This window comes from Malus sylvestris, chromosome 5 (assembly GCF_916048215.2).
Source record: "Malus sylvestris chromosome 5, drMalSylv7.2, whole genome shotgun sequence".
Taxonomy (NCBI): domain Eukaryota; kingdom Viridiplantae; phylum Streptophyta; class Magnoliopsida; order Rosales; family Rosaceae; genus Malus; species Malus sylvestris.
The window spans coordinates 13,358,963-13,374,059 of NC_062264.1; the positions used below are offsets into that span (position 1 = coordinate 13,358,963).

At 35.7% G+C, this 15,097-nt stretch overlaps 1 protein-coding gene and 1 long non-coding RNA gene across 2 annotated transcripts; one reads left to right on the forward strand and one right to left on the reverse strand.

Annotated features, from left to right (window-relative positions):
• Positions 1 to 1,050: 1,050 nt before the first annotated feature.
• LOC126620916 (putative polyol transporter 1) lies at positions 1,051 to 5,282 on the reverse strand. The gene is made up of 3 exons (XM_050289234.1): positions 4,967 to 5,282; positions 4,340 to 4,686; positions 1,051 to 2,347 (listed from the first exon to the last, which is right to left on the reverse strand). Exons 1-3 carry the CDS (start codon positions 5,124 to 5,126, stop codon positions 1,271 to 1,273), a joined length of 1,584 nt encoding a protein of 527 aa, XP_050145191.1. The 5' UTR covers positions 5,127 to 5,282; the 3' UTR covers positions 1,051 to 1,270.
• Positions 5,283 to 9,250: 3,968 nt separating this feature from the next.
• On the forward strand, positions 9,251 to 9,836 carry LOC126620917 (uncharacterized). Its single transcript, XR_007622731.1, has 2 exons — positions 9,251 to 9,438; positions 9,548 to 9,836. It is a non-coding gene; the product is annotated as an uncharacterized LOC126620917 (long non-coding RNA).
• Positions 9,837 to 15,097: the final 5,261 nt, after the last annotated feature.

Consider the following 15,097-nt stretch of genomic DNA (forward strand, 5'->3'; position numbering starts at 1 on the left):
AACAGGAACAAAACAATTCATATTTTTTGTTTGTGTCAAAATTTCGAATTGTATTGTAATCGACAATTTCTATATTGATTCAAGTATTTGGAGTTTAATGTGTTTATGATGATTATTGTTATCTTTCTATTGTATTCCTTGTAATATTAATTTAGATGTTGTGAAGTGAGGTCTATCTAAAATGAATTGTGAAAAAAAAATAAATATATATATATATATATATAGGGAGACATTGGATGCGGTCCCTAACTATGAATATTTTTTGACTGAAATCTTGTTGGTTTTCAATTTTTGATCGAAATCCCTGAAATTAATGTGATAATTTATTTCTATATATGTTACTATATTTTTTAAATTAGAAATTGAAATTTATAGTTGTTTATATTAATGAGATTTTAAATAAAAAACCATAATTTATGGGATTAAAAATATTAAAATATAAATATAGTATTGAGTGTGTGTGTGTGTAAACAAGGGTACATTCATCAAAATTAACCAAAATTAGCGTGTGTGTGTAAATATACTATTGTGTGTGTGTGCGCGCGCGCAAACATGGGTACATTCATCAAAATTAATCAAAATAAAATATGGCATGCAAAATTAGGTGTAATTAATAGTCTACTTTTACGATGTACTATCTATGTCGTAATTGCCTTCATAGTATTATGACATTCAACAAACGTTGTACCAAATATAAATTACGGCACACATGTGCCATTATTGTTAGTATTACAACACTCATAAATGCCGCACTGATACCAATTAAGGCGTGCAAGGCATGCCTTGAAGAGCATTTACGGCGTGTCTTGCTTAAATTATTCACAATTACTAGAGTACATTGTATTTGATAAAAGACCAGTTCTGTTGTAGTCTCACTGTTTTACAGCTGTATATTAAAAGTGAAAATGTGCAAATATTAATCTTGTCCTCAAGAAATGTTTGTTAGAAATAAACAAGTCAAAATATATACATATGTGTATAATGCATATGTGTGTATCATATTATTGGTTGCTTAAACTTGCGTTCGTAAGCTATTTTCAATGGTAAGGGTCAAACTGAAGATCAAACTTGTATGAACATATCTAACAAACTTAGTTTCTTCCTTCCGCACAAGTTATTCCAACTTGAAAAAGAAGATAAGAAGATGTTCGCAACAATTACACATATAAAACTGAAATATGCAAAGAGGTTTCGAAAGAAAGAAATTCGAATCAGGAAACCATCATCAAGTGCATCAAACACTGATTATTGAGCATTTGCCCTTCTATCCCTAGTGGATTTGACCCTTGTTGTCTTCACCATCAACTTGCTTAGTCTTCTTAAGCATGGCATTGGCTTCTCTCCACTTATGGTATTTACCAAACAAGACTTCCATATCCTCAAGAGTTCGGCCCTGTGTTTCTGGGTACAACGTATAAAAGAACACCCAACCAAGCGCAGCAATTCCCGCGTAAAGAAAGAAGGCTCCCCCAATCGTGATGGCCTTATACAATGAAATAAAAGTCATGGAGATGACCCCGCTCGTCACCCTATTTACGGCCACTCCCATACTACACCCTTGCGCGCGCAGCTGCAACGGAAAGATCTCGGAGCTGTAGACCCATGTGATCGGCCCCAGTCCGATGGAGAAAAACGCAACGTTAAGTAATACCATGGTGATGCACAACACGATGGCCCACGTGATCTTTCCGTGGTGTTGATCGACGATTGTAAGGCCTGCACCGAGACAGGTAAGTGAAAGTACCATTCCAGCCACGCTAGTCAAAAGCAAAGGACGCCGTCCAAACTTATCAAGGAAAACCGTGGCGACTAAGATGCAAATGGTCTTGACAACTCCAACAGCCACCGTTGCGAGTAGCTTCTGATCGTAGGAGGTGATTCCTGCCTTTTCGAAGATCCTGGGGCTGTACAAAACGACAGAGTCTATACCTGACGATTGTTCAAAGAAGTGGATACCAAGAGCTGCGATTAAAATATGGCGAACGGCTGGCGTGGGATGAACGAGCAATTCTTTCCACACGCCTTCACCATGGCTGCGTTTAGAAACCTGAACAATGTCGTCGTTGGACTGTTTGGGAATTCCTGCGGCTTCTTTGATGTCATCTAGTCTGAGCTGACACTCTTCTATGGATTCTGATGTCTTTTGTAGAACTCGCTTGGCGTCTCCAAGTCGCCCTTGCATGACGAGCCAACGAGGCGACTCGGGCATGGCTAAGACACCGATGGCAAGAACAACAGATGGAAACGCGCCGACGCCGAGCATGACCCTCCAGTTCAAGTGAATGGGGAGCTTGGAGAAGGCATAGTTGGATACGTACCCCAGTAATATGCCAATATTAACAAACACCTACATATTTTTAAAACAAATCAAATCCATAATATGAAGTAAATCTTCGAAAAAAAAAATCGAATGATATGTTTTAGGTCTGAACTTTTTTATCCGTCCAACCTCACAGCAAACATAAATTTTACCTTTTAACAGTAGTATGATGTTCACAACATAAAAATCAAAGGGGTTTTTGAACTTTAATTCTTTAAGATTAAACTTTAATAAAAGGGTATACTATGGAGACCAAATTTTGGAACCAAATTTTGTAAACCAAATGATATAGATTATTATTTAAGAGTTGATTAATGTGCTTATTTCATATTGGTGACACATCATTTAATTTGAAATTTTTATTTAAATTTTGGTCTCCCTAGCATAATCCTTAATAAAAATCTGGTGTTAGATTACATATTGATTTTAGTTCTTTAATGTGTTCTTTAATGTTTTAATGTTTACCTTCGTGTAATTAGTATAGCTAAATGTCTGTATTATAATATATTTTACTAAACTAGCGTACCGAAATGTTGGTACCTAAATATATTATAATGAATGGGTGACACATAAGAAAATAAGCAAAAACTTAAGTGTACCGAAAAATCCGTATCTAAACATATTATACTAACTAGTGTACCAAAATGTCCGTATCTAAATATATTATACTAAACTAAGGTACCGAAATATCCGTACCTAAACATATTATACTAAACTAGTGTACTAAAATGTTTGTACCTAAATATATTGTAATGAATTAGTGGCATATAAGAAAATATGCAAAAACATAAGTGTACCAAAAAGTCCCTACCAAAATGTTTTCTTATATAAGATATTTACCATAAATTGGTGATGGAAAAGGTCAACAAATAAAAACTAAGGTTTGCAAGTGGCCTTTTACCACAATTGTGAAAATGTATTGAGCTTTTGTATGACGGCGTGAGTTCAAATTTTGTCGGTGGCTAATCTAACATCTAATCCAACACAATTTATCATTTGACAAAAAAAAAAAAAAAAACTAAGGGCCTCATTTGGATGTGCTTTTAAAATGACTGAAAATGCTTTTAAATAAAATGTTTTTGGGTTCCAAAAGCACTTTAAGTGCTTTATCCAAGAAGCACAAGTTATGTGCTTTTTTCAGGAAGCACTTTAAATACTTTTCAAGAATTTACTAACATTTTTACTAAGAATTGCTTCCAAAAATATTTCCACCAAAAGCATTTTCAGTTATTTTAAAAATACATCCAAACGAGCTCTAATTTATTTGAATTTCAAATAAGTGTTAAAATTTACAATATTTTTCATAATCAAAGAGACATTGAATGCATATCTTGGCATTAAATAGTCTAGCGACTAAAATTAATTTTTAATCTTGTACAAGACATTTTTGTAAACTTCATCTTATTTAAGGGTCTAAATCTAGTTTTCTAAAAATCAAACTCATTACAGTAACAACTATGTGTTAAGTTAAGAGAAATTAATCCGGAATCATCTCTATAATTATTGCATGTATTATAGGAATATAATTTGTAATTGTACTTATTGTAAAATTCCTATATAAATAGGGATTTATGTAACCCTCTATATGTAATATATTACACAAATTAATACAAAGAGTGATATTTCTATGCTATCATTATATTTTTTTTTACTATAACCTGAACATTATTATATAACATTGGAGTGTTAACTTTGACGATTATAGTTTAATCTCACCTTTCTTTTAATTCAGACGTGTAATGTTAATTTCATGTTGCAAAACAATTAAACATGAAGGCAAAGAGCCCAAAAATGAATAACGATAACGAATAATTTCATGACGTTTATTAATAATAACTTACATCTATACTATGACAAGGCATTTATGAGTAACAAACAATGTTGGACAATAAACCTTTTAACGATTGTAATGTAATTTTATTAAAACGAAAGTTACTATGTATATTGTTTCTGCTGATTTTTTGACAAAAGCTTCTTATAGTTTATTATATGATAACATAACATGGTATCGTGACAAACCTCAGGAAAAGATGTGAGGAAGCCACGAAACGAGGCCGGAGAGATCTCGGCAGTGTAGACAGGAGCTATCATAAGAGCGTAGCCAACTCCAACTCCGGCAACAAATCGGCCGAACATGAGGAAGGCATAGTTGGGAGCAAGGCCCATGAGGATAGCTCCAATGAAGAAAATTGTTCCCGCAAGTACTATGGTGTACCGGCGTCCAATCCAGTCGGAGGTTCTACCGGCCAAGGCGGAGCCAATGAGGGAGTAGAGGTTCAAAGTACCGTTAAGAATTTCGACTTGAACGTCGCTGATTTTGAGATTTTCTTTAATAAAGAGTGACGCTCCACTCATTACACCAATATCTGTACATAAAAGTGGAACAAACATGCATTCTATATGAAGATAACTTTCTTTCAAAGTAGAAAACCACTTTTTCTTTTTCTTTCAATTAGAATACTTCAAATTTCGAGAAAAAAAAACTTTAAATCTTCTCCTGAAGTGTTTTATAAAGTAGAAAAAAAAAAAAGTACAACTGTTGTCGGCATTCCGAATTAGTCAGTATGCACTCTTCTCTTGTATCTTGTTTTCATAAGATATATGCTTTTAAGGAACAACAGACCAATATTAGACAATATATATTACCATAACCCAGTAAGATTGAAGTCATTGAAGCCAAAATGCCACAAGCAATGGCAAACTTCTTTGTCTTGGCTTTCTTTGGTGGATCAAAGTCTGCAATACACGTGTTTTGGGCTTCGCCGGTGATGGTCTTATCGTCAGCTCTCCGGTCAGTCATCTCCATCTTTAATGATAGATGTGTATAAAATGAATAGAGATAGATAAATAAATGGAGAGAGAGAGAGAGAGAGATCAGTTATATATTAGACAGGAATAGAAAGACCACTTATCATGGAGAGAAATAGAGAGATCACTTATCAAAGAGAGAAGTACATATTGCTTGAGCTACAAGTGGAGTTCTGTTTATATAGATTTTATCCATTGGTCGAGGTATTCTTGCTTAGGAAAAGGAAACACCACTTTTCATTTGTGTAAAGACAACTCAAATGACATGAGGACACCACCGTGACAGTGTATTTGTACCATGTAAGTCCATTTTCATTTGTCAGTGGATATGGGATAGGATTAATGTGTTTTTGTTCAAGAACATAATAATATGGTCAGTTCTTAACTATCCAATCCGGTCCCAATATCTCTACTTTGTAAGAATCACGCTACTAACTGATTACATCGAATAAGAATCCACAAAGTAGCAAAATCTGTTGGATATGGTTCCCTAATTAAAGGCGTCTACAGAGTTCATTCACTACACGCCAAAACTAAGATAATAATTGCGTTAACTAAACTTAACTAACTAAACTAGTATGTGCGATTGGTTTCGTTTCAACTTCCAAAAGTCTTGGGTTGAACCAAATCAAAGTGAAAAGTAACTTCCAGTGATCGGTGTGACCTCCGGCGTGCCGTATGAAATTGTGATCATTATCTAATAAGAATGGTCGCTCTTTTCCTTAATTGCTTATAAGGAAATTGATCTCAAAACCAAATCGCTCACTTGAGAGACTAGTTTGGTTTAGTTGTGGTCTACTAGTTTGAGGTCCTAAACCGAATTAGTGATTTTATATAATAATTTTTTTGGTCGAATGGTAACATCATTAGAAAGAAGAAACTATTTAACCCAAGAAAAAAGGAACAGGCAAAGGTGGCCAAGCCAATTAAACAACCAGAAGAAAGAAAGCAGTTTACAATGGTTAATGGAGCCATGGCACACATCCCTGGTTAATATGAAACTCTCAAGCAACCTGAGTTGATTTTATTATAGAATGAGGTCCCAGTTGTAAAGCGATTAATTAATTCTCCATTATATTGGTAGTCAACATTTTTCACTGGTTCTCCATATAGTTCGCCATCTGATGAGTATGGACAACTGCAGAAAAGGAAAAGGATTTTTAACCAAAATGGTCCATGAAATTTGCATAACACATCAGTTTGGTAATTGAGATTGAAAATCAATAGAAATGGTCCTTGAGATTGTCCACCATCCATTATTTTGGTCATTCTGTTAAAAACTCCGTTATGTGTCCAGCAGCTCTTGGTCGCAAATTTGGGCAATTTTCAAAGCTTCGTAACTCATAATATATCAAAATGAAGATAGGAAAGTGTAGAACAAGATTATACCTATTTGGAAGCCCAATGGTTGCCCGAGATGGCCGAAAAATATCCTAAAAGGTGACTGGTTCACGGCAAAACTGGAAAACTCGCTAAAATCTGGGTAAACTTTAAACATTCATAACTTCTTCAATCCTCAACAAAATCGAGTGATTCAAATACGAAAATCATACTTCTCGACACGACGAAGAGAATGATACCTTTCTTGACGGTTAATTCAACGTGGTTTGGCCGGACAACAACTTGAAAGTGGCTAACTCGAGACCAAGACAACCACTTTCAAATCGTTTTCCAGTCTATTAACTTTAGTGTACAACTAAATGAAGTATCGTTGCTATTGGCTTTGGCAACATAAAAGCGTGCCCATTAGTACCAAAGGCCACCTTTTCTCCTTCATGTCTGAAGATCACTTTTTGTTAAGAGCACTCTTGTTTTGCCGTCCTGGTCTTATGAGGTCTTTTTTTTTTGGTACAAACGATATTATTACATTAAATTGCAAATTATAGGACGGAAAAGTTTAAACCCAAGAAACATTGAGTTGAAGCGAAACAACATAACCAGCATGACAATTCACCCTACTTGTAAGCATCTTTTAGATCAAAGAAATACAAATATTTCCAATTATACGTACCACGCCCTTTTTTGATTTGGTGATCACTTTTTGTGAAGAGCACACTTGTTTTGCCCTCTTGGCTTTATGAGGTTTTTTTCTAGTACAAACAATAGTACAACACTAAATTACAAATTATAGGACGGAAAGGTTTAAACCCAACACACATGCTGAAGAGAAATAACATAGCCACCATCATCTTTTAGATCAAAGAAATACAAATATTTCCACTTATACGTACCGTGCCCATACTAATGAAAAATGTTTGAAAACGTTAAGTTTTAACGATAAAGACAAAATAAAGAGTAAAGTGAATAGTACTAGGATTGATTTTTTTTATTGTAAAAATGTGGTTTTTTGTTAAAGTGAATAATACCAGAAGCTTTTCATTAAAGTTGTCTTTTTTGATTTGGTGATTGCTTTTTGTAAAAAGCACTCTTGTTTTGCCCTCTTGGCTTTATGAGGTCTTCTTTTAGTACAAACGATACTACTACACTAAATTGCAATTTATAGGATGAAAAGGTTTAAACCCAAGACACATTGAGTTGAAGAGAAACAACATAACCACCATGAAAATTCACCTCACTTGTAAGCATCTTTTAGATCAAAGAAATACAAATATTTCCAATTATACGTACCATGCCCTTTTTTTTATTTGGCGATCAGATCATGATATCCCTATAACTATGCTTTTGGGTAGGGTTAGGAGCGCCGGTAGGTTTAGTATTCCATATTCTTTTGTAAGATCATAAAAGCAGAAACAAAATTGTTACTCTGCAACTACTATGATATTGTGGTACCTTCACCTAATAATATGACCATTTATATAGTATAATTAATAGTGTAATGACAAATTTGTGAGCATTGGGTCATCGCTTTCTCACATGCCTATATAAATATCTGCATATGACATAGGTAATTGGCTTGAGTCACGTGATTGACCTAAAGAACAAGTGTGTTGTGAGAGAAAATATGAATGGATAAGAGAGAAAAAACAATTGGAAGAAGACTCTAACAGCCTCTTATTCAAAACTTTCCAAATACATTGTCTCTCATCTTTGCTTTTATTAATATTGATCTCTCAACGTGCGTGAGCGCATGTCAAGAGACTTTTGTTTTTTTTCATTTTACCCTAATTCAGTATCGAATTTTTGTTTGGTTTGAAATTTCATTTTCTTTTTATTTTTATCCCTTAAAAATGAAGCAGTTGTGTGTTTAAATTTCTTTAATAGGATAATTTTTGGTTATTTAAGTATTTAACATTAAGGCCTGATCAGATATGCATTATTGGAATGAAGTTTAGTGCAATATTGGCATCGTCAAAGGAAGAAGTGAGTACAAAGAAGAAGAAGAATAAAAACAGTACAGATATGCATATAATTCTAGAAAAGTCTATTACATAAGTGGAAAAGGAAAACCATCATAAATCACACTAACCCCCACTTCTCTACTTAGCCCCCACAAATTTGAACTCCAACTCTTGATCAACATGACCAAATCAAAACTAGTTCAATGCCTACCTAAGCTTTCTTCGTAAAGGGAGGGTTGGAATCATTTCCATGAGGGTAGTATGTCTCAACCTCGAGTGCCACTTTTGCTGCAGTGGTTTAGTGCAGGAGTACATATGTATGTGAAAGATGGCAAACCTAACCTAACTTCACCCACTACCAATTGGCGAAAAGCATGAACCCACTATATCACAACTTTGGTAGGTGCCAAATTCCTAGACACAGTTCATTATTAAGGCAAAGAACATGTGCTTGTTTGCTGTCTAATCACATACCCATGATTTATATTCCACCAGCACTGCATTATAATATCACCGTATTTACAACAATATGTGAATCTTTATGGTGGGAAAGTGATTTCCTACACTATTATTCTTTTTTCTCCACATTAAAAAAATCCAGAAATAAAAAAGTGCAGGAAAAAAGTTGTGTCTGAAAATTATTTGGGAAAACCCCAAAATGAGATAATTATGTAATCTTGGTACAGAAATAGTATAAACCGGTTATACATAAGCCATGCACACCATGCACAAAATCGAAATTACTAAAATGCCCACATATAAATACTAAAACCCTTAGCTCATTTCATCATTTTTATCATTTGGAAGAGAGATAGGCCAAGAGAGCTTTGGGTTCCTAGGTTGAGCTCAGATCTCTAAGCTGTGATTTTGAAAAGAAGGAAGTCAAGAGTGAAGCTTCGAAGTTCCATCCTTGAAGATATGATTCTTGTACCAGATTTTTGCGTTTTGGCCGGAAAGTTCCATTCTTTCCGGCCAGTGAAGCTTCGACAACCATATTTCCACAGTCATCCGGTTCGTCTCTCTTTCTCTCTCTCTCTCTCTCTCTCTCTCTCATCTCTTTCTCTCTCTAACTCGGTCATTGTCTTTATTTCTGCAGCTAATTACTTGTTTGTTCAATTAGGTTTTTGGATTTGCAGAGATGGGAAGTCAAACAAAAGAGGGATGGGGAAGAGAGAGCTCAAAATGTGTTCTGGAAATCTTTATTTGTTTATGGGTTTTGTTATTTTAGATTATGGGTTTCAATCTTAGAAGTTTGCGTTTTAATTTTTGTTTAGGGTATTGAAGATTCATGGAGTTGTGTTGGTGAATTTGGCTTTGTGGGTTTGTTACAGTATACTCAATATTTGTTAATTTTGTTATGAACCTACAAATTTTTGTGAATTTGATCTAGAATGGGTATTTGTTTGAAAGTGTTTGTGAATTACAAGTCTTAGTTCAATATGAAAGAAATTGTACACAATATGCACATGACATGCACATTTGTCATCTCCACATGATTTTCCCTATGCTTGTATATTGTTATCAGCATATACAAGGTGTTGAATTATGGGTTTCAAAAGGTCCTTCAGACGATGAGTTAAAACCATAACAATGAGTTTAGAAAGAAAAAAAAGAAAAAGATGTAAAAACCTCCAAGTTTCGAACCCATGTCTTGTTGAAACTATGAATGTATAGTCCCCATCATTACAAAATAGTTACATATGCCTGGACTAACCCATGCACAACATGATTTAGGGGTGTGAGATTTGATAACACACTAACCTTTATGTTGGAAATGAAGTATAACATTTGGAAACATCGTTCAAGTTGGGAGACAAAAAAGTAGTGGTGGAGATTCTTACAAAATTTTAAAGGTCACATGCATCACATCCTCACCACATAAACACCTTCAACACATTCCCTCTTTTACCCAACTAATTTCATCCTCATCATGGTAAACTTGTGTATAAATATGCTTCTCACACATAGTTGCAATAACCATCAACCCCCCCTAAAAATTTAGACTTCTCAGATACCCAAAACACTTGAGAACATAAACATGTCCAAGTTCACACATGAAACTAAGGGCTGTAATGCGGAGTTCCACGAGTGGTACAACATGGAACCTCCTCCACTTTCAGGGTCGCTGAAGGCAAATCCTATGCCATTGTATAACTCTGTGGACTCTGAGATGCTACTGAAAAGTATAGATTAGGTCCGCAGGAGACTCGACTATGAGATGGATGTTGCCCGAGTATTGGAACCACAAGCTAATGAAGGCTATAAAACCTCAACGGTGAACCCAACGAAGCGTTGTACCATGCAAGTAAGCAGAAAATGAAGGCTGACACGTCTGGAGAAAGGATAACATTCCTAAATTTTGAATTGTTCTAGAAGCATCAGGGTCATATTGAGTCATATGAGCATTCCCAAGAGGGAAATGCCGAAATGGAGGAGGAATGCAATAAGGGTTTTGAGGATTCTTGTCATCTAGTGAAGGGAAAGGAACCCGTTAAGTTCAATCATTGGTGGCTGAAGTGATGAGTCTCAAACAGGAGATTAGAGGGCTCAAGCATGAGAATAAACAGTTGCACAGGCTTGCACATAACTATGCTACAAACATGAAGAGGAAGATTGACCAGATGCAGGAATCTGATGGTCAGATTTTACTTGATCATCAGAGGTTTGTGAGTTTGTTCCAACAACATTTACCTTTGTCTTCTAGGGCTGTACCGCTTAATGAAGCTCCAAATGATCAACCTCCAATGCTTCCTCTTTCTGGGGCTCCGCCGACTACTGAGACTTCTCTTAAACAGCCTTTGTGAATGCTCTCTCTTGTAGCTTTTTTCTGCTTAATGTTCCTTTTTTTTTTTATGAAAATGAATGTAAAAATACCTTGCATAACTGTTGGTGTTTTAAAAATAAACCCACACCAAAAACAATTAAACAAGCAACAAATAAAAATGACAATCATGGCAAAATAAAACTACAGAAAAGGGAAGGTTTTTAGGAATGGAAAACCAACCGTGGAGCAATTAAAAAATCTTCCTTATTTGAATACATGGGTTGCCTCCCAAGAAGCGCTTGCTTTAACGTCTTCTAGCCGGACGAAACTTCCTTCTAAACTTGGATAGGGCCCATAGCATGGAATTGATCCTTGAATGGAAAGTGATACTTGACGTGATCCGGCAATGGTTTAAATTCTAGTGTAGGTGCCTGAATCATCAAAATCAGCAAGTTAGTATATAATAAAATCGAAGTTGGAGAAGATGGCTTACTTGCTTGCTCTAACACAAACTCAATTACGAACACCACATCTTTGAAGGTTGCAGGGATATGGGACTTGGCCAGATTTGGTGTTTTGAGAGTTATAACTTGTCCCGTGTCATAAAATCCAACTTCTTTAGGAATTTTCATCTCAAGTGTATCTTCTTTGATGAATTCTAGACATTCCCCATCCACTTCTTGCTCTTGATTTGTTGGAAACGTTTCGAATATGCCTTTCTCACCCTCTTCTTCCTTGGATTGCATGATCCTGCAAGGAATAAGGACATTTGGTGAAATGGGGTCAGGGCAAATTGAATTTAGGCTTACCTTGTTTCTAGTGGATGGCATAGATGGCCTATGGGGCTGTGACAAGGGTGGTTCTTCCCTTGCCGTGGCCTTGTTATTCTCCTCTTCTTCGAGCAGCAGCTGTTCATCCATGTTTTGGCTTGGTTTGGATGTCTTGGGTTCACCTTCAAACTCCATAGCACTTCCCAAAGTGATAGCATCATGGATTTCAAAATCTTCCTTTAAATTTTCAATAGTTGAGTTGGAGAATTCACTTTGCTCTTGAATTTGTGCCATGAACTCCATAATCTGCCCAATTTGCTTCTCCAATTCACCCGTCTTCTTGGCTTGATTTTGCATCTCTTTGTTTCCATTTTCTACTTCTTGGTTCAAAGAGGTGAGTAACTTATTAAACATATCATTATCCAAAGACGTACCTGAATTGAATTGGGCAGATTGTTGTGGTGGCTGCATAGATCTTGAATAGAACTCCCATTCTTGTTGCCAATACCCATCTTGTTAGAATTGTTGAGGTTCTCCCCACATGTAATCTGAATAATCTCTCAAATCCGAATTGTAAGCGTTGGAAGACATGTTGTCCCATGATTGGCTATGGCCTTGATAACCCCAAGCATCTTCATTCACAGCAAATTGAGAACATTGATGAGTTGGATATCCTTGCCCATAGGACACACCATATGTAAGGACATTTTGCATTGTGGTCCTTTCGGCATATTGTGACAATTGAGAACTAAGTTTCGCCAATTGAGCTTGAATGGTAGCAAAATCCATTCCTTACTTCTCTAGTACCTGAAATCAAGGAAACAAAACTAAATCAAATATCGTAAGTAAAAATAAAAGACACAAATAGAAACAAAGTCAGTAACTAAAACAAAAGACATGAAAAAGATACAACGGGGGATTAGCAAAGTTGCTAATCCCCGGCAACGGCGCCAAAAATTTGATGCGAATTTACTTAACACACAAATTAAACCCACTTGTTGTCAAATTGTAGTATAAATGCAAGTAGGGATTGTTCTAAACCGGGGATTAGGAGGGCTGGCTAAAACCTCTAAACTGACTTAAAAACATATAAACAAAGTTAAAAGCACTAAACTAAACTCAAAGAACTTAAAACAAACTCAAATGACTCAAAACAAACTCAAATGACTCAAAACAAGCTAAAAACGCTCAAACCTGCCTAAAAATACAAACGGGGCAGATTTGGACTCTAACACACTTTTGGGACACCTAAAAACACAAATCAAAACAGATTTTGACTAATAAAACAATTTAAAGTAAAGGGGGTTTTGGTTTTGACGAATTTGAAAACAAAACAAGTAAATTAAAGAAATAATGAAATCTGCACGAATTTGAGTAAATTGAATGGATGGAAGACTAGCTAGGAGGTTCTTCTCCACACATGCATACTTGCACATAAACCAATTTTCAGTTGTTCTTTCGATCAATCATGAAACTCAACACCCCAGGTTAATTAAGTCCGCTTAAATTAACCTTCAAGTTCTCCTTAAGTTATTGAATTGGATGGGAAATTGCATACAACAATTCAAGCATTCTTCAAAAGTTCTTTACGTGAACAGCACAATAAAGATACAATCAAAGATCATTAAGCATTATGAAAACTATAAGTATTGACGAGGCATTCGTTACTATGATGAGCATGAAACTCTTGCCAAGAATTTATTTAACGCGATCGTTTATAAGCGACCTCCACTACTTGTGAATATAAGTTTGTAACTATTAGGTGAAACTCCTTATACTCTAGCATCATATTCATGCATGCAAACTAAGTGTGCACTCTTAATAAACATACACGAATAAGTTATCAATCAAGCAGCTAAACAAATTGAATTCACAACTTATGAAATCACAACTGAAGGTAATCAAATTATATTGCAAGCATGAACATGGTTTCAAATTCCCCCTAGCTAAAGGGGGTTTAGTTCCTCATACTCACAAAGCAAAGAAAAACAAATTTAGACATTGAAAACAAAAGAATGAAAACACCTAAAAACGCTCCAACAATCCAACTTGAATGGCAAGCACGTCCAAGGGTCTTCTTTCCTCTCTTTGTTACGGCACAAGGTGTGGTTTGATGGATGAGTGGTAAATTATGGTGGTGGATGGATATAGGTGCGTTATGGTGAAGGGTGGATGGGTGGATTGTGTTCTCACCCAAGGAATGAAAGTGTAAGTGTATGGAGTTGTGAGATGTGAATGTAGTGTCTTTGGATGGATCTTTTCTCCTCCCTTGTTATGGTGAAGGGTGGATGTATTTATAGGCTAGGGAGAGGACCACCATCTAATTAAGGTGGTAGTGGCGTATGTTGTGGTAATGAGTGGATGTAATGGGTGTAGTGGGTGAGTGTTTGGTAATGAGTGGATGTAATAGGTGTAGTGGATGGATGTTTGGTAATGAGTGGATGTAATGGGTGTAGTGGATGGATGTTTGGTAATGAGTGGATGTAATGGGTATAGTGGGTGAGTGTTTGGTAATGAGTGGATGTAATGGGTGTAGTGGGTGGATGCTTGGTAATGAGTGGATGTAATGGGTGTAGTGGATGAGTGTTTGGTAATGAGTGGATGTAATGGGTGTAGTGGATGAGTGTTTGTAGTTGTAGGTCAACACACTTGCACACACACATGCTGATTTCTAGCCTTCTAATCTTCAAAAACGTCCGTCCTCATGTCTCCATGCTTGCACTATCCAATCTTGGCCCAAAAATTCTCCAAAGTGCTCCAAATAGCACTTTGTTGCCAACTTTGTTATTTGAACCTACAAACACACGAAAATAGCTTAAAGTACTAAAATAACTAGAATTAAACTAAGTAAATGCCAAGAAACAAGCTCATTAAGTTGCATAAATATGCTCCTATCAAATTCCCCCACACTTAGCTTTTGCTAGTCCTCGAGCAAAACAAAAGAAATAAAACGAAACAAAACAAACAAAACACAACCTAACCTTCCAACATTTGCCTCAGGGATTTCCAATGCACATGACATGTTAAAAATCATCATTCCCACAGATTTTGGTTATCTTCACACTTGAGCACAAACTTAATCATAGTCAATACTTACTAGTTCACAATTAACCCATTAAAACAATGTTTTGAATGT